General features: G+C 43.0%; 1 protein-coding gene across 1 annotated transcript; it reads right to left on the reverse strand.

Annotated features, from left to right (window-relative positions):
• Nucleotides 1-316: 316 nt before the first annotated feature.
• Nucleotides 317-15,088, reverse strand: ECRG4 (ECRG4 augurin precursor). The gene is made up of 4 exons (XM_090280362.1): nucleotides 14,927-15,088; nucleotides 9,967-10,014; nucleotides 7,885-8,042; nucleotides 317-698 (listed from the first exon to the last, which is right to left on the reverse strand). The coding sequence occupies exons 1-4, from the start codon at nucleotides 15,003-15,005 to the stop codon at nucleotides 540-542; spliced, it is 444 nt and encodes a 147-aa protein (XP_090136488.1). The 5' UTR covers nucleotides 15,006-15,088; the 3' UTR covers nucleotides 317-539.
• Between the last annotated feature and the right edge of the window lie 5,656 nt (nucleotides 15,089-20,744).

Genomic DNA, 20,744 nt, shown 5'->3' on the forward strand with positions numbered 1-20,744 from the left:
ATAACATTAAACAGGTCCAATTCTAGCTCAGGGACTGGAACCCAGAAAGCCTAGATCTGTAACCTTAAATAATGTTCAACTAAACTTTCTTGCTGGTTTTATACCTTGCATTTAATGTGGACAAAATTTTAACAAAAGGAAGACCACTGCTGAGTCCCAGGGTCTGCTTGGGGGTGGTGAGGATTCTTGGGTTACACTTGGGATGATAACGGAGAGAGACCTCACAAATGTCCCTTCAACTTGAGAGACATCTAGGTAATGAAAAATGTTGATAGCTTAATTCTCATCCAAATCCATTCTGAGACTTTACTTTTTAACAAAATGCTTTTATTGCCATTTCTAAAAAAATGCACAGTTAGGTACTTGCATAAAATATCAAAAGACATTTATAATCGCTGTTTTGACTCTTTCTTTCTGGTCATGGAAAGTGGGCAAAAAAGAACTACTGAAACAAAGCACGACAGAAACGACTTGCGCCAGGCATCATGAAGAGGAAGCAGGTCTGCTGCTGCTGGTTTCTTGTACACATGAGACAATGGTTAGTAGTCATCATAATTGACACTGGCTCCATGCCGAAAGCTATCTGGGCTCCGAGGACCAATGGCAGCATCTTCATCATAGTGATGGCGGTAGTAATCATAGTAGTCATGTCCGTTCCGATCTCTGTTTAGCCAATAGGTGACATCATCTTCAAATTTCTGGAGGAGAAGTGAAAAACCATAGAGAATCGGTTTAAGGGCACACACACTCCTGACCACATCCTACCTCTGGCTTTCTTGGTGGTGGTTTCTCTTCAATGGTTAACACCCCTCCCTAAGTCTGTGTCCTTGTAGTATTCCTGTGCTCGGAGGTCATTCCAGCTGGCTACAGAAGACTGATAAAACATTTTCCCCAAAGGAGTGCACACCCATACCCATGAAAACTTCTGGCATATGAGAACATCTAATTGTATCCTATACATCGACACTTTTCTCTTTTTGGGTAAATAAAACAGACATCTGCTTCATACAGTAACCTCTTGGCCTGACCCCTGGTACCATACATGTGTTACTGTGGCAGACACTGTTTTATCTTCTTGTCTCATTCCGGTGCCAGGCCCACTCTAGTGCACACAGTAGATGCTTAATAAATGTTGGCTGAGTTAAATCAGTCATGGCACTGGCATAATGTAGCCACAGGGCAGTTTATTTTGGGTACTCCTGATGGTGACTTCTTTATACCTGTGCTCTTGCTTAGAGCATTCACAGGTGCCTTATTCATTCCACAGACACTGATGTAATGGACACAGCATGTCAGGCCCAAAGCTGGGCTTTTGAGGGTCACCCAACACAAGGGAGACAGTTACTGAGAGATACATATGAAAACAGACAGTTGCAGGGGACTTTGGCCAATATGGAGGCCTAGACAGATGATATTTCTCCCTCCACAACTAAGAAGGAATACAACTACATCATAACTGGAAACAACCAGAAGTTCCAAAAAATCGAGCTGCATGGAAGTCCAACAAACAAAAATATAAAGAAGAAATACTCATCCAGACAGGGGGGGGGGGCAGAGCTGGGCGGAGAGGATGCGGTGTGGTGGCACTAGCAGCGGTGGCAACAGCAGGCCAGCAGAAAGCACAGTCACACGTTTTAAAAAGTCAGGAGGGACACCTGGGGAGCACTCCCAGCACCATACCAGACTGTGCAGCTCACAGTTCTAGCACTGGGGACAATGAAGCCTCGTTGCTTCTGACTGTGAAAACCAGTGGATGTTGGGGTGGGGGCAGAAACTGCCAGCCTCTCAGCAGAGTCTGCTTGTTTAAAGGGCTCCCATGGTCCTAGAACATCTGCAAACCTACCCACTCTGGGAACGACAGCCAGGGCAACAGCTAGAGAGGTGCCAGTCCCATACAGAAGTGGGAGAAGTGCCTGGAAAAGGGGTGAGTGCTGAGCAAGTAGTGTTATTCCTTTTCAGACCCCTCCCCTACATACAGTACCACAACGTGGTGAAATGGGCCACCCCATACAGACGAGTACCTAAGGCTCCGCCTCTCACAACGTAAAAGGTGCCACAGCTCTACCTAAGACACAGAGGCAAACAAACACAGGAGCCTGTCAAGATAAGGACACAGAGAAGTATGGGCCAAAAGAGGGAATAGGTCAAGGTTCCAGTGGGAGAACTAAGCTACGAGGAGAGAGCCAACCTAACAGACGAGGAGATAGCCAACCTAACAGATGTAGAGTTCAAAACACTGGTGATAAAGATGCTCACAGGCTTGACAGATATGCTTAAATATGGCAAATGCATAAGGGAAGAAGTGAAGGCTACGTTAAATGAAACAAAGGAAAATCCACACAAAACCAATGTTGAAGAGAGGGAAACTGGGGTTCAAATAAATGATTTGGCACATAAGGAAGAAAAAAACAGCCAGTACAGAATCAGGAAATTGGAATTGAAAAAATGAGGAGAGGCTTAGGAACCTCTGGGACAACTTTAAACATGTTAACATCTGAATCATAGGGATGTCAGAAGGAGAAGAGGAAGAACAAGAAATTGAAAACCTATGCGAGAAAATAATGAAGAAAAACTCCCCATATTTAGTGAAGGAAACAAACATACAAGTCTAGGAAGCACAGAGAGTCCCAAACAAGCTAGACCCAAAGAGGACCACAACAAGACACATTAGAATTAAAATGCCAAATGTTAATGATAAAGAGGCAATCTTAAAAGCAGCAAGAGAAAAGCAAGGTGTTACCTACAAAGGGGTGCCTATAAGACTATTGCTGATTTCTCAAAAGAAACTTTGCAGGCAAGAAGGGACTGGCAAGAGGTATTCAATGTGATGAAAAGCAAGGACCTACAACCAAGATTACTCTATCCAGCAAAGCTATCATTTAGAATGGAAGGGCAGCTAAAGTGCTTCCCAGACAAGGTAAAGCTAAGGGAGTTCATCATCACCAAGTCATTAGTATATGAAATGTCAAAGTGACTTATTTAAGAAAAAGAAGACCAAAACTATGAACATTAAAATGACAATGAACTCACAGCTATCAACTGAATCTAAAAAATAAGAACAAAATCCAAATAAGCAAACCAGAACAGGAACAGAATCATAGGTATAGGGATCATTTGGAGGGTTATCAGCTGGGAAGGGGAAGGGGGAGAAATGGGAAATGGTGCAGGGACTAAGAATAAGAAGCATAATTGGTCAGTACAAAATAGACAAGGGGAGTTAAGAATAATATAGGAAAGGGTAAAGCCAAAGAACTTATATGCACGACCCATGGACATGAACTATGGGGAGTGGGATTGCTGGAGGGAAGGGTGGCACTGGGCAGAGGAGAGCAAAGGGAAAATAAATTGGGACTACTGTAACAACATCATCAATAAAATATACTAAAATAAAAAAAAGTGGTTAATAAAAAGAAAAGGGAAGGAGAAGGACTGCAGGTGAGTGAGAAGCAAAGAATGACATTCAGGTTTAGAGTGTGGGAAACTGGTCTTTGCTATTAATCCATTTTTAAAGGAGAAACTAGTTTTTCGTTATTGGTGGTGAAGGTGCACAATGAATTTGGATTAAACTTGCACCTGTCAAGGCTCATATCTTGGTGAGAGATTTGCTGGAAGGGCAAAAGGCAAAACAGACAAAGATAGCCTGGGGACGTTGGAGTGTGTTTAGGAGTCTGAGCTTGGGACCAGTTTTTCTCAGTTTGGCCAGCGCACCACTGTCTCCAAATCTCCAGGGAAGCTATAAAATGCAGATTCGCAGGCACCATTGCACACCCCCTGGATCAAATTTTCTGGAAGATGGGTCTCAGGAATCTTTTTTTATTTTAATAAGGCTGCCAGTGAACACTGATATCTGAAAACATCTTGAGGCTGAAGCCTGGCCTCACCCACAGTGGTGACTTAGTGGCCATCCTCTCTGGGTGAACAGTGGACCAACTGTACCAGGCTGAAAAGCTAGACTCAATGTCTATCTCTGTTTACTTAGCTTGGGGCACCCTTGGAGCCCTCCCCAGCCTCTGCCTTGGAAAAGAAAACACTGGCCTGTGTCCCAACACTGCAGTTTCTCCTATAGCGAAATAATCTTGGTCCTTGATTTTTCTCATTTTAGAATCTTGTTTGAAGTTTGGCTTAAAATATTTTTTTTCACTACAATTTTTAAATGTATTATGACTACAGAAAAAAAAGCAGGCTCATATTTTAAAATCTGTATGTAGGAGGGGGACAAAGAAAAAGGAAGATTGTAATTCCATTGCCAAAGATAGCCACTATTGACATTAAGATGGATTTCCTTCTAGTCTTGTCTATGCATATCTGGTTATTACAAGCTTATTTGATCTTCCTTTATTCTGGTTTTGTTATCAGACATTATTTTAGCCATTTGCTCATGTTGAACACTTTTTACATTCATTTTGTTGTTGTTGACACTATTACAGATGTTCCCCATTTTCCTCCCTTTGCCCTTCTCCATCCAGCAACCACCCCCTCCCCTGGCCTTCACCACACTGTTGTCTGCATCTGAGTTATGCATATATGTTCTTTGGCTAATCCCTTCACCTTCTTTCATCCAGTCCTCCCACCCCCATCCCTCTGGGATCTATCAGTCTATTCCATGTCCATGCCTCTGTTTTTATTTTATTCTTCAGTATATATCTATTTTTTAATTAATTAATTAATTGTTTGTTTGTTTGATTTTATTTTTAGAGAGAGGGGCAAGGAGAAAGAGAGGGAGAAAAACATCACTGTGTGGTTGCCTCTCACTTGTGCCCCTAACTGGGAAACTGACGTGCAACCTAGTAATGTGCCCTGACTGGGAATCAAACCAGCGATCTTCAGTATATTTTATTCATTAGATTCCACATATAAGTGAGATCATATGGCATTTGTCTTTCTCTGACTGTTTCATTTCACTTAGCATAATAATCTCTAGGTCCATCTGTGATTTTGCAAAGGGCAAGCGTTCCTTCTTTTTTATGGCTGCCTAGTACTCCATTGTGTAAATGTACCACACAGCTTTTTTTATCCACTCACCTACTGATAGGCACTTGGGTTGTTTCCAGACCTTGGCTAATGCTATGAACATAGTGGTGCATTTATACTTTCTGATTGGCGTTTCAGGATTCTTAGGGTATATTCCCAGAAGTGGTATTGCTGGGTCAAAAGGCAGTTCCATTATTAATATTTTGAGTAAACTCCATACTGTTTTCCACAGTGGCTCCACCAATCTACATTCCCACCAACAGTGCACTAGGGTTCCCTTTTCTCCACGTCGTCGTCAGCACTTGTTTATGGATTTATTGATGACAACCATTCTGTCAAGTGTGAGTAAATACCTCATTGTAGTTTTAATTTGCATGTTTCGGATGATTAGTGACCCACACCTTTATGGTTAATTAATATTCAACAAAAAAGGCAAAAAGCATATAATGGAGTGAAAACAGTCTCTTCAATAAGTGGCGTTGGGAAAATTGGTCAGGTACATGCAAATTAATGAAACTAGACCACCAGCTTACACCACACACAACAACAAACTCAAAATGGATAAAAGACTTAATTATAAGTGTTGAAACCATAAAAATCCTAGAAGAAAACCGGGAAAAATCCTAGTAAGATCTCAGACATCTCGCATAGCAATATTTTTGCCCATATATCTCCTAAGGGAAGGGAAACAAAGGAAAAAATAAAGAAATGGGACTACATCAAACTTAAAAGCTTCTGCACAGCAAAAGAAACCATGAACAAAATGAAAAGGGAACCCACAGTATGGGAGACATATTTGCCAATGATACATCTGATAAAGGGTTAATTTCCAAAATATATAAAGAACTCATATAACTCAATACCAGGAAGACAAACACTCTAATTTAAAAATGGGCAAAGGAACTGAATAGCTACTTCTCCAAAGAGGACACAGAGATGGCCAATAAACATGTGAAAACATGCCCACGTTGAACTCTGAATACCCATTTTCATGAACTGTAAATACTGGTAATCAAAAAATGCAAAGTGCTAAAAGATGATATAGCATTTTCATCTATCAAATAAGTAAAAATTCTTAAAGTTTTCAGTGAGAATACTAGGTGTTGCTGAAGATGTGAGAAAGTGGTGCCCTCATAGATCACTTACAAGAATGTGCAATTTAGCACTACTTAAGGATCCTTAAATATAGTTCTACATTTGTCGCAGTAACTCCCCAGGGCAGAATGCAATAGTAAGAAACAAATTACACACAATGATGCAAATAATAGCACCTGCCTTTTGGGTTGTTGTGAATGTTAAAGAAATTAATTTGTATAAGAAGTAGAGACATTCCTGATGCAGTTTGGCTACAAGTGTTTAGCTACTTGCACAACAAAAAAATTATATTTGAGTTGCAAAAAGCTAATTGGGGGAACAACTGATATGTCCAATAGCTGGAAATGAGGAGGAAATTATGATGCAGCTACAGACTTGCATTTTATGCAGCCACTTAACATGGTCTTTTCAGGTCCTCAGCCCATTTTATAATTAGATTGTTTGTTTTATTGTTCTTGAGTTGTAAGAGTTCTTTTTTTAAGGAACGTAGACTTCTTCTTTTTAAAAAAATGTTATTTATTTCATTTTAGAGAGGGAGAGAAACACCAGTGTGTGGGAGATACATTGATTGGTTGCCTCTTGCACGCCCCCAATCAGGACTCAGCCGCAGCCCAGGCATGTGCCCTGACTGGGAATTGAACTGGCAACATCTTGGGTTGTAGGCTGGTGCTCAATCCACTGAGCCACACCAGCCAGGGCTGTAAGATCTCTTTATATATTTTGAATATTAGCCCCTTACCAGAGGCAATGTTTGCAAATATCTTCTCCCATTTGCTTTGTTGCCTTTTTGTTTGTTGATGGTTTCCTTTGCTGTGCAGAAGCTTTTTAGTTTGATGTAGTCCCATTCATTTATTTTTGTTTTTGTTTCCCAATAAATTTAATTTAAAAAATAATGTCTCTAAAGAGTTAATTTGTTTTCAGCTATTGCAGTATTTTGTATACACCCTTGATTTACAATATGAATCATGGGCCCATATGGAAAGACACTTCCATTTGCCCTCCATGGAGATGCAGCCCTTCATCCTTGCCCCCTAGCTGGGGTGGCGGGCTGAGTACTCTCCACACTAAGGCTCACACAGTGTGCTCCTCCTGAGCCCTGTGCAGCCCTGTCAGTCACTCTGCAGAATTGTGAAGCAGAATCCCTCACCTTAGCCTCATGGTGTCTTATCTCTCCCTGGTTCCCAGTTGGGAGTCTATGATTATAAAAAAAAAAATTTTCCTGTAATTTGGTGAATATGTCCACTCACACTACCTGGACACATGAAATGAACCATCTTCTCCTGCAAATGCATTGACAAATTATCCCCTAAACATCTGCAAAGACATATCTCTCGTTAAAAATCAGTTTTCATCTCTTTCCATTGTCCTCATGGGTCTTTGTACTGATCTTGTTGTTTCTGACATTTTTTGAGGTAAAGCCGAAAATGTTTGGGGGAGGTTGTGAGTTATTTTAAGCACACCCAGGCAGAACTGTTAAAATTGTTCCTAGGAAAATCAGATTCTCAATGAATCTCAGTTCTAGCCAATTTGGGCAGTGACCTCTCTGGAATTCTGCTTCCCAAAATGTTGGAAGGGCTTCTTGTTTGGACCCAGTGTGATGGAAAATTCCAGCTGCTTTCCTTATACTGATGGCCACATGACCCAATGCCTATAACAGCGCTTGGCATATAGCGGTGGCTTTGCATTTCTGGAGCAAATAATGAAACCTAATATTTTGTGCCCTGTTTCCCCAAGCTATACCCCTGTCTCCGCCCCCCTCAACCCCCCCCCCCCACATTGCCCTGTAGGAAGCCAGCCCCAATAGGAGAGAACACCTACCGCCTCGTCGAAGCCCATGTAGAGGAACTGCTGGTACCACTGCTGCACCTCTGGCCGCGTCCGGTCCCACAGCTGCCGTCTCTGGCGCTTCAGGCTGCCTAAGAATTCTTTGGCTCTGCTCTCATCAACAGCCACGTCAGCTTTCTTTGGAGCAGGTGCTGAAATAAATAATTCCCACCCCAAATTCTTTTTCTTTTCTTGTTGGGGTGAATCATTATTATACATCCCAATCCAGTGCCACATGGGGAGGGTGATTTTGACTCAGCTTCATTTATACTTGGGGACCTTGTTAGTAGGCTCTCCTGTTTGGGGACAGCCATGTAAAAGTACATGGGCTGACTGGCAACTTCTCAGGCCCAGGGTAGAAATGAAATTCAGTGCATCCTCTGCAGCTACTCGACATGCTCAGACCCCAGGCCTCACGCAGGGGCTGGGGGTTTGCCCCTCAGGCTCTGCATTTGGAAAACGACAGGCTGGCTAGTGCCACCCCGGTGCATATACGTTGTACATGCAAACAGAACACTCTGCTTGCTTAAGAAACTTGGGGAGTAAAAAGGACTGGAATGATGAGCCCTGAGGGGACAGGACCAGGCCCAGGCCCACGGTATGGCAAGTGCTCAGGTCAGATGCCTAGAGCGCACAGTGCCACCTTGGGCCGTCATCTCTGGGCCTCACACATCAGTGAGGAGTCAACTGAGTCTGGAAGCATCCTGATACTGCTTTAACATGCGTCTTTTGACATCTTTCTGTGTGGTCTCAACTATTTGAAAGGATGTGCCTTGGGGAAGGAAGCAGCTGTGTCACTGGGTCTGCCCCTGCTGTCTGGCTTTGAGCCTGTTCCTTCATCTATAAAACTGGACTGACCGTCCCTGTCTCCATGGTGTTCTAAAGGCTGTACAGGGTAATGGAAGTAAAGTGCCCTATGTGTTTATTGGTCACATGGATAAATATGAGGGGGGTTGCTTTTTCCACTCTTGCTTATCTAATTTCCTCAGGGCCTGTTGCACTGTTTGGCACACAATAGATGCTCCATATATATTTCTTGGTTTGAACTGAATAAAAGTTGAGGATGTGCACTCAGGACTTAGGATTATCCTGGCGGTTTCCTCTCCTGTCCCCTTTGTTAGGCTGGCCCTGTGGGACCTTCTTTTACCAGGTTGTACCCTGGGGAGATGTATGGTGGCCCTGCATGGGGAGAAAGCACTCCAAGGTGCCTTGGAGATTGTGGAGGGACCAGGGCCTCATGAGTGGCTGGAAATGCTGGTAAAGATGCCCCAGCAGCCCCCTGGCCCTGAGTGGGGCTGCCTGTGCTCAGCACCTACAGGGTATCTCTGAAGGGCAGCTGGGAGGCATGCGAGTAAGAGCTTGAAGCCCTGTCGGGAGCCTACTTGAACCTACTAGAGTCCCTGCTAACTCAGACAGATAAGAATAAATGATTAAATGTTCACATCAGAAGTATGGCCACATTTATTTTCTAAGGGACAGGTAACTTTATTTTATAGGTAAAGATGAAAATTCCAAGAGGGGAAGTGGCCTTCACAAGACCACACCACTAGTCTGATGACAGCAGGCCCGGGCTCACGCTGTGGCTTCCGACTGACTGTTCCATTTCTATGACATTTTCCTGCTGCCTACCGCATTTCTCTTAGGGGCATTTTCCACAACAGATGTTAGCAACAAAACATTTTTCTGGTTAACCCTCCTCCCAATAGCTAGTTGAATATGGACTACTGGGACAATATAATACGTGCATACCACCAACTGAGCTTTTCTGGGCTCCAGAGGATATGGTCTAAGTTAGATATGTGCATTCAATTAACATGGTAGCACTGCTTCTTTTATTTCTGAGTCCACACTGACAGCTTTCAGAAAAACAACCTTTAAACATTTACTGGCAATAATATTTATCTAATAAAATGTCACAGCACACACCCACAGAATAAGCTCTTCAAATGTGCTAGCCCTTTAAGGACCCAACATTTCTGATTGTCCAAATACGAGACTCTAGTGAGCATGTTCAACATTGCCATCTCATTTTAATCCTGTGAAGAATGCAACTGTTATGCATTTGGGTATATTTACCTTCCCGTTTCTGAAGCAACAGCTTGAGTTTATTTCCACTTATGGCATCTAAAGGAATGAAAATAGAAGTCAGGTTCAGAGTTGCCCATGTACTCTTTTAATTTCTCAAATGCAAAAATCAGTTGGAAAAATTCACTGTGTGCATACATCTTGACTTGGCAACTTAATAGTATTATAGTGTTTAAGACTTGTTGTATTCTCTGTTGTCCAGAAGAAGCAGTTCAGGCTGCCCATGGCTCAGACTGGTGATAATGACCATGGCTGGCCAAGGACATTTTGATATGAGCTAGTCCTGGGGAAAAGTCACATTGTTCTTTCAGCCCTTCTGTCTTATTACAAGGGCCAGCCACCTGTCATATGTACCTTCCTGCAGACTTTCTCTTTTCAGGACATAGTGGGTAGATGTGCCCCCCACCCTAGTCCATGTCCACCTGAAACCTCTGAATATAAACTTATTTGGAAATAGGGTCTTTGCAGACACATTAGTTAAAGCTCTTGAGGTGCTATCATACTGAAATTAGAGTAGGCTGTATATCCCATGACTGGTGTCCTTATAAGAAGAGGAGGGGAGGCAGAGAAGGTAGCTATCAGAAGACAGGGGCAGGCAGAAATGGGAGCTATGTGGCCACAAGCCCAGGGACCTATCTTAGCACTCCAAAGGTTTAGCCCAGTTTTGTAGCTTGTCCTCAACATCTTATAATCACGTATTCCTTGCACTATTTGCTATTATTTTTATTCTCTTATAAAAATACTTCTAATCAGCCCAGTCATTTCAATGGAAAATAACATGTCTGGCATGATAGACTACCCCACTCCGTGCGGTGATCTGGCTTGAGGATCTATCAACGCCACATATAAATGTGACATATAAGGCTTAACCTCTGAAGGGGGGAACAAAGCCCCTGGGAAAAAGCCCTGGCTCATAAGTAGTGAGTCAAGTGTCTTCAGGGCTAAGGAGCTAGTCTGGCCCCAGATAGATAGGCATTGAGGTGGCGGTGCCCACTTTCTTGGGCAGGTACTTAACCTCCCTCTCCATGGACAGGCGCCAAGGCCTGTTTTTCTAGGAACAGTTTTCTAGGTACAGTTTTCTGGGAAAAAAATCCATAGCTTTTGCTAGATTCCCAAAAGTGTCTGGGATCTAAATAAGATTAAGAACCCCTGCTTAAAAAATTTACTAGGTAGTTGAGGGAATAAAACACATTTGTAAGCAAAGGTCATAAATTGGATGCCCGCAGCTGAACCTTTCCTGCAGATGTGTTTGTTGGCATTCCAGTGTTCACAAAGTTTGAATTTGTTCACCTCTGGGCCAAAGTTACTCAGCACACCCCATGGTCCATAAACAGCCACTTCTACTGTCCCCCTGTAAGCATTTGAATTTGAGTGATACCCAACTGCCTTTAGAGTAGGTGTTCCAACTGGGGAGCCTGGTTTGGGAAGAATCTCTAGAGACCACACTGAAGGAATGAAGTACAAGTGGTGTTACCCTCACATCTTCCACAGGACGGCTGGGTGTCTGCTGGACAGTAGGCTCAGTGAGTAGCACAATGTGTGGCAGCCTGTAGAAGAACTTAGCAGTTTTCATTGTCTGTGCTAACATCAGTCTATAGTGATGTGATTGTTTAAAAAGCAATTGTGGCCCTGGCTCAGTAGCTCGGTTGGTTAGAACATCATCCTAATATGCCAAGGTTGCAGGTTCAATCTCTGGTCAGGGCACATACAAGAATCAACCAATGAGTGCATAAATAAGTGGAACAACAAATCAATGTTTCTCTCTCTCTCTCCCCTCCCCCTTCCTTTCTCTCTAAAATCAATTAAAAAAAAAAAGAAACAAATTGCAATTTTAGGCTGTATTAATAACAGGTAGCAACTTGCAGAAAGGAATTGTCCTGTCTCTGTTTTGTCATTACTCTGATCAGACTACCCCTCTATTATTTAGTTCAGTTCACAACATCTGACTTTCAAAAGGTCACAGAAAAATTGGACTTGTGGTCAGAGGACAGAGTCCAGAGAGGACAAGGGCCCAAACATGTGCTACTGTATATGAGAAAAAAGTAAAAGAATCTAGATATTTAACCTAGAGAAACAAAACTTCTGGGAGAAAAGTTATGGCTCTAAGGTGCCACAGGGCCATAGATTAGGACATGAAGTAAGGTTTCCAGCATGTGGGCAGCCATGCAAAATTAGCACAGATTGTGCCAAGAGGTTTCATGTTAAGAGTTACTGGAGGCTTCTGAGCATAAGTAAGCAGAGATGAGCACTTTATGAGGCTACTGCAGACGGGATTATTTAGAGGGCATGGCACTACTCTTAAAGTCTGCACTTCTTTCCCAGCCATAAGAGTCAATGAAGAAATCAATGAAAACATTTCCCAAAGCAGACAGGGATGTTCCTTGGCACTAATATTAGCATTCATTACGATCTTAACAGTTGTTGATCTCCAGCAACTCATGCAGAATAAGCCATTCCATCTGCTTGCCTTCTGTAAAAGCGCTGAGCAATTAATGAATGAAATGTGGTCTGATGTTAAAACAGACATTAGTTTTAAAAGCATTTGTGATGAGGCTGCAATTTCATGCAGCAAATGTGTCACCACTACACCAGATTTGAAGCCTCTCCAATTCTCAGCTGTAATACAACTGAAAAGCATAGAAAACCCTAAATTATGAATTGTCAATGTTGCCTCCGTGCCAGTTACTGCACACTGAAGTATGTGGAACAAAACGGGGACAATACTAAACCTGACAAGCTCAGGTAAGCATGTGTTCTTACAAAGTCAGACTGAAAGTAACCATGTAGGATGGTATGAAATTAAAACTTTCTAACTAAAAGTGAGTCATGGTGGGTAGTCATGTCCTAGGCTGGTATCTTCCTTGATAAAGGCCAATCCTTACCTTAGCTGAGCCTGTCCGTTGTCTTTTTGCATCTAAGATAATGTATTTTTGGAATGTTTGGGCAATTTCCTTTTTCCAGACCACTGACTGCACCAGAGCAGTGACCACAAAATGCCTCATTGTTATTGCTATTGTGTTGTTAACTGTCAACTGTCCTATACCCACAAATGTAAAGGAAGTATGTGTCTATTTGTTTTACTTTTTATCCAATTTGAGAGATTTCCCAGTTTTGCTTTCCCCCACTTCCCTAATCTATCATCAGTGGATTTCATGTAACCCCCTTATGTCTCCTCCTTTGATTCTAATGTATAAAATAAGCTGCAAAACTACCATTCTCTAGAGCATTTTCTCAAACCGTTGAGATTTTGCTCCTTGGCAATTGTCATCAGTTTGGCTCAGATAAACTCATATAAATCCTCTACAGGTTTAAACATTTCTTTTGTTGACAATTATAAATACTAACACATATAACTGGACACCACACTAAATTTGTTTGAAAAAAAAAGAACAAGTGAATAACTGTTATTTTTCTTTTCTGTAGTATAGATTTTTTTTTTTTTAACTCCAAAACCATCAGCTACTATTTCTAGGCTAGGTAATAGGCACTTTTGAATTTATCAAATCTAGTTACCTCGTATAGCTCTCCCAGCAGGTTCATAATTGCAAGATGCCCCTTTGACCAATTTATTAATTGATCAAGAAGGGCAATGATCTTTATTTTTTCCATTAAATGTTTTCGGGTGTCATAAAGAGCCACCTTTGGGACTCTGTGTAGATATAAAGATATTCATTTTATATCATAAGAACTTTCACATTCCAGCTCAATAATGATACTGTACTATTTTAATTGACCGCTTTCACTATGTTCTTGGAATCAATGAAATAAAGCACACACTCTGAAAAGAAAGAACTTACAACCAATGCTTACTCTCTATTGGGACGTGCTTCTTAAAATGGGAGGAACACAGGGTATGAGCTAGATAAATCATGTAGTGGGAAATTACTGATTAGCCTCCACTGTCATTTGTAATTTAGAACGGCAGTAATCCTCCCCACTTGAACATATCCCCTGCTGTTCCAAGGACTCCAGCTCCAACCTCAGGGCTCCTCCCTCCCCTCCATTAGGAGCTTGGTTTTCTATAGCTGCTTTGAATAAGTAAAATACGGAGGCTGAGCAACCAACGGAGCCTTCATTTCCATCGGACAGTGCCCACTACTTTGCAGTGGGAAAAGCACCAGCCTCACTTCACCAGCAAGTCACTCCACGTCTTCCAGCCCCTGTTCTCTTAGCACTAGATCTGGCATCACAGTACCTGTCCCTCTCAGGTGTGAGCCTCAAAGATACTCATGCACGTTGAAGGCCACTAGTGAATCACAAAGGATCACTCACAGAAAGGTAGTATTATCCAGACAAAACATACTATTTTAGATTGCCTTTCTTAAGATGGGGTCTATGGACTCCCAGGGTTCAGATGTCTGCACACTCACCATATTGCTTCTTTTTGGGAGTATGTGTGAATGTGCGCATTTTACAGAGAACGTTTCTTTGGGAATTTTCAACCCATTCACCAAGGACTCCAAGAATTAGAGAAGGTGAAGCATTCCTCCTTTAAGAGCGGTTCCCCTATATGCGATTTGAGGCCTGCTCATAGCTTTGCTACTTGGAACTTGACCCAACTGGGAAGTGCCTGGAAGGAAATCTCCCTGATGATGCCTTTTTGGATCCCCTCAGTCTGGGGTGGGGGATTGAGAGTTGGGAAGAGGGGTGTGTGCAGCACCGGATTCAAGCTCCCATTACCCCTTCCCGCATTACTTAGTACTGACACTTCTTGCCTGCCTTTCGGACCTCGGGCCCTCATTTTCCCCCAAGGTTATCAAACATATCTGAGACCCTGCCCTTGACCCTGGTACTCTGTTAGCCTGCTTAAGTGCACCACTTGCTAATCCTGCAAATGCAAAACCCAACACCCCTATCATCCTTTGGCCCTTGCCAGGACTCAAAATGGGTCCCTAAGCCCCCTCTCCGGCACCGATCCGCCTCCCCTGCTCCCTGCCATCGCTCCGCTTACTTGGACCCAGGCACAGCACCAGGAACAGCGCCAGCGCGGTCACGGCCAGGACGGCGGGCCGCGCGGAGGAGGAGGCCATGGTTGCACCCAGTGGGCTGGAGGGTAACGCGCGCACCACTAGCCGCTGCGCGAGAGGACTGGTGCACTGGAGAGAGGGGTGCAGGCGGGCGGGCTCTGCCTGCGTCCCTGCAGGGGCGGGGCCGGCCGGCCGCCGGCCGGGAGTGGTGCCAGCGGGCCGCGGCCCAAGTCGTTCATCTCAGCGCATCCGAAACCCGCTCTCTGGCCACGGATGCTCGCGATGCAGAAGCCACCGAAGACCAACGAGGCCCGGGAACATCGGGGCCGGCGAGGACAATTGGGGTTCCAGATGCCCAAGGAGGGGCGGACGCCATCAAAGAGGGAAAGGCTGACAGCCCCCGGAACGGTGGGGGGCGGACCGTCCACCCCAGTCCAGGTCTCCCTCTCTCCCTTCCTGTCCCTCTCGACCTAGCCGGGCTTGCTTGACTCTCGTGTTGTCCCGGTCACTCCGCATTAATACTTTGCTGCCTCCGCATCGTGCATTGGCCTACAAAGAGGCCTCTGGAATTTCCTTAATTCCCCAAGCAGCACTTAAAGATGCTCTTGGCAGTGCTGCGTTTGGTATATTTTGAAAGACTCCACAGTTTGGGTTCAGAGTTGCCATCCAGGAAAATATCTCATCCCAAGCTACTGGAATAGAAAGACTTTCAGAAACCAGGAACTGAGTGAGCTCTGTAGATGGTCGCAGAACAAAAGTGTCCCACTGTGTCCTCTAGGATCCATGCACCAGTAAGTGACACTGAAGTGAGGCCCAGTGCAGGCCTGATCAGAAACAGAGGACTTGCAGGATGGGAAGGAAAACTGAGACAAACTTGTCCCAGCTGACCTTGAGCTGGTCACCTGATTAGTCTCTCTAGGCCTTGTCTACAAAATGGCCAGTGATAGCGAAGTTACCTTTAGGGATCCTTCCGACTAAAATCTGCTATGAACTCAACTGATGATCTCTTTTCTTTACCTCGTTTCTGGATTTCCATACCTTCCAGCGGTAAGTGCTTACTGTCTCCCCATATAATTAGCTCCCCGTTAAATGAGGTTGGATTTCTCCAGCACGCAGCGGAAAGGAGTGTGTTAATATTGAGCGAGAAAAGACAGATGGTAGCAGGGTGAAGTGGGTCTGAGAGAATCACAAGGACTTGAGCTACACATATTTCCAGAGAGAAGCAGAAAGTTAATACTATACATCAAATGATTGTAGGAGAAAGCTATAAGCCCTTGGGGAGACTCTGGAGTACGGAGTAGGATTAAAAAATATTAAGAAACTAAAAATTGCAATATTTGTCCTTTTCCCAAGGACAAGAAATTCATTATTAGGAAGAAAAAAGCCAAAGTTCTGTTTGGATTGCCTTGGAACATCTATTTAAGATAGTAATTCTAAACTTCTATTTGTCTTGTGGCGCTCATCCCCCCTTGCTTCAAATCTTCAACAGAATTTGCTTCTAATGTAATATTTAAATCCTTGTCTCTTAACTAGGATCTGAGTTCATGGAGCCAGAGGACAGTAGCCACCACCCTACATAGTTTTCTTTTTCCATATTTTGGAAGCAGGCCCACATATTATGCCCTCTACCCACCTCCTCCTGTATCCACTTGAAAAGGCAGTGGCAATTTTATTTTTTGTTAATCAAAGAGTCCAAGGGGAACAAAACGTCTGCTTTAATCAGCACATACAGTTGTAGAATTTGAAAACAAAGTAAATATTGAATGTTAATTTTTAATGTGCCCATATATAAAAATATCTTGATTACTGTTCTATTATGGAATTGGTACGACAAATCAAGGATCCTACAGAAATTATTTTAAAATAATTGCCATAATGTGAGAAGAACATTTCTTGAGGATTAGCCCAGATCCTTCTCCTCAAGGAAGGAGGTGAATTCATACTTCTGCCAACTCCCAACTACTCAAGCTGATCCTGGGGGCCCCGGGAAGGGTAACATCTTTCACAGGAAGGGGAATGACCAGCAGATATGGCCAGAGCAGTATACTGATGGTAAGTCTTCCTTTTGAAGCTAAGTCTACACTTTCTAATCAAGAAGATAAAAATGATTCCCATGTGATACAGAAGACCCATTTGGTAATCACAAAGAGCTTTGATGCTTACTTGCAAAACAAGAAAGGTTTCCAGGATATTCTATAGCTCCTGGGTAAATGGAACATTACACACTCTAAATAATGACTGAATTCTCCATCTGTGCCAATGAGAAACATGGTCTCTTCACGTAAAATTTTTATTGAAGTACAATACAGAAAAACGTGGTGATCGAATATGGCATAATGATCAAGGAACAACATTATCCACATTCCAAGAGGCCCTGTCCTCTGCCAGGCTCTCCCCACCCATAAGTACTGTAGCATAATAGTGTGCTTGGCATAATCTTCTTTTAAAAACATTTTATTGGTATTTTATTTTCATTTCCTTAAAAAGAAAAAAAGCCCTCATAAAATAAAGATTATAGTTACTAATGGGAAGACACTAACTAATAAAAAGAAGTGTTAAAAAATGTAAGATTTATGACTGTGTCAGTTTACCAGTTTAGTTCATTTCAATCCTGTATCCATATCTTTTCCTCAAAATGCTCACTGGATGTTCTTTGCCTAGACCTAGAAATAATTCCAGAGTGCAATGTCTTCGGCTCCAGTATTCTCTCCTCTGCCTTACATATTGTTGGTAACACTACTCAGTGGCGATTTTCCTGCCTCTCTCTCACACAAATGCAGAGGAGGCCTGAGGGAGGAAGGTGACTTTGACCAGGCTCCAGTGGCCATTACTGCCACGTCTTTCAGCACAAGGGTGTGATGTTAGCCCCCAGGTTTTATTAAGCAGTGAGTGCCATGTGGCAGTGAGCCACTCACTCAGCCTTCACAGGGGGCTGCTAAGCTTGGTGCTCTCACTGGAGACGCTGAGTCAGTTTTCCATATTAAAGTTCCTTTCATTTGTTTATTTGTTCAACAGTATTTACTTATAAAATTTTAACTACACATAAGGCACTGTGACAAGTCCTCTTCTTTCTATTTAATTACATTTGTTAAGTACATGGCTCTCCTTTTTCCCTCTGCTAACACTGGTCCCTTCTTTATTCCAGTTTCTCACACTTCATCCGAAAACCACAAGATGCTTGTTAAGGCACATTCCTGGGCCACACTCCCTGAATTCTGACCTTGCTGGCCTTGGGTGGGGCCCAGGAATCTGCACTTTTTGAAAAGAAGATTCTAGAGCATGCTGATGTCAGGTCACTGGGCTGCCCATCCAGTCTTTGCCTTACTCATCCCAATGTTTCTCCCCATAGTTACCATAGCAGTTTCAGGATCTTCTGTTCTGAGATTTGGTATAGTAACTAAGAACAGGAATGTGTCATGTGCTAACCATGTACGTAAATCACGTGTCTTCTCTAGGCCTCCTTCCATAAGATAAGATCAGAGATCACATATACAGATCCTCACATGAATTAAGCATCTAGTAAATGTCAGAAGTCATTATCATCAACAACCCCTTTGATCTCTCCATTCATCGTGTCTGACACCTGTGTGCTCCTCCCCCTCCCTACCCTGCAGCCTAGATTAGGTGAGCAGGAACCCTCATTTTGGATGGGTCCCAATCCATCTCATTATCATATGTCATTAACTCATTATCATACCTTATCACTTCATTATCATATGTTATCAGATTCACCTTCTCAAACAGAGCCTCCCTGACATGGTGTCCCTCGCCTCTCTCTCTTACTTCCTAGTTCACAAGAAGCTTAGCACTAGAAGAGCATGCCAAGTGACATCACCCTATGAGGGGGGAAGGTGCCATGAGCCTGATGGGGGAAGTTCTGCAGGATGCACAGCACAGGAAAGAGGGGCTGATGCAGAACTGCCACTGATTACTGGGAGCCAGCTTGACTCTGAATCAAACGGAGAATAAGAAGATGGTAGGAAAAATTTGATCATGGAATGGGTTTCCTATTAAGATGGTTGCTTTTTGTTTAAGTATAAAAATGGTTTTACAGTTACTTTGTTAAGCTCTTATCTGTTAGAACTACATACATACTAGAACAGTTATGGGAAAATGATATGATGTATGGGATTTGGCTTAAAATGTATCAAGGAAAAACTAGCAAATATTGATCATTCTTTTGCTAGGGAACCACATTACATTCCCGGAGGCCCAGTTAAAAGTTAAAAAATATATACAGAATCATAGTGATAACCATTGACTATAGAATCTATAACATACACATGACCTTCAGATTCTCTGTTTAGCCTTAAATATGTACAACAATTGTTATTTTTCTCTTACACTTTCTGTAGTTTCCCCCAATTCATCCAGACTTAATTCTTGCACATATTCTTGGCACCTTCACAGCTTCAGGGCTTTGCACACAAACTTCCTCTGGCATGCTGCTGGGTCCTCACCTCTGTTAGTCAAACCCTTATATCCTGCTTACCTGTCAGTGCAGGGCTCAGCCAGGTGGTTCTACTGCCTCCCACAGCGCTGATGGAACTCACTCAGCAGACTCAACTGGAATAGGCTGCACTGGACGGTCCCAGAGATCTCTGCTCACGTGTCTGGCACTTTAGTGGGGTTAATTGGAAAGTCTGGGTTCAATTGAGATTGTCATCCGAAGTGTTTACATGTGGCCACTCCAGCAAGAGGTCTCAGGGTGGTTCCTACAGGGAGGCTCTGGGCTCCCACAGGGAGTATTCGAAGATCAGCCGCTCCAAAAGGCAAGAGGAAGCTACCAGTATTTTAAGGTCTTGGCCAGGAAATGGACACAAATAAATGTATATTTTTTTAATCCTCACCCAAGGACTTTTATTTTAGGGAGAGAGAGGAAGGGAGAGAGGAAGGGAGAAAGAAACATCGATGTGAGAGAGAAGCATTGATTGGTTGCCCTCCATATGCACCCTGATCGAGGATCATACATGTCCTGACTGGGGACTGAACCTGCAACCTAGGTATGTGCCTGTCTGGGAAATGAACCCATAACCTTTCAGTTATAGGACAATGCTCCAACCAACTAAGCTATACTGGCCAGGGCATAAATCAATGTATTTTATTGATTCAAGCAGTCCCAGAACCCACTGGCATTCACGAAGAGATACAAAAATCCCATTTTCAATGAGAGATGTCAAAGATTGGTGTTATCTTTAATCCACCACACCCACCCACCTTTCAAGGCTGAGCTCAGATGCCATCTTCTCCAAGAGTCCTTTCTTGCTTCCCCCTTTTGGACTAGAAGTGTACTTTCTTTTTGATTCCTACCACTGATATGTTTCCCTGAATGTTCCCTGTTCTACCTTGGATGTCTCTGTGTACCTTGTTTCTCTGTTCTCCGTTGGATTTTAAGCTTTGAGCTCCTCGATTTGTTTGTTTTTTTTTTTTTTTTTTTAATGTTCCATAGAACAGAAGACTCAAATATTTGATGAACGAGTAAATGTGAGTCATCTAAAAGTGAGTCTATGGCTACGCAGATCTGGTATAAATGAGATCATTTCGAATGTCTCTGTTTTTTATTTTAAGTTTGGTATTAGAAAAGTATGTTACACATAACAACGGTTCACAGCAACAGCCCTGCAACAATAAGAAAGAAGGTAATAGAGTGAACCCTGCCCAAGGCCAGCCATAGCAACTGTCTATACCTATGAATTGGCAACCAGAGGGTTAATTTTTATGCTCAGTGGTGGGTCCTCAAAATTCTGTTCTTGTTTATCAAGCAAATTTCCATGTTGGAATTTTAATAACTTTTGCCATTTC

This window comes from Furipterus horrens, unplaced genomic scaffold (assembly GCF_987537825.1).
Source record: "Furipterus horrens unplaced genomic scaffold, mFurHor1.1.pri manual_scaffold_6, whole genome shotgun sequence".
Taxonomy (NCBI): domain Eukaryota; kingdom Metazoa; phylum Chordata; class Mammalia; order Chiroptera; family Furipteridae; genus Furipterus; species Furipterus horrens.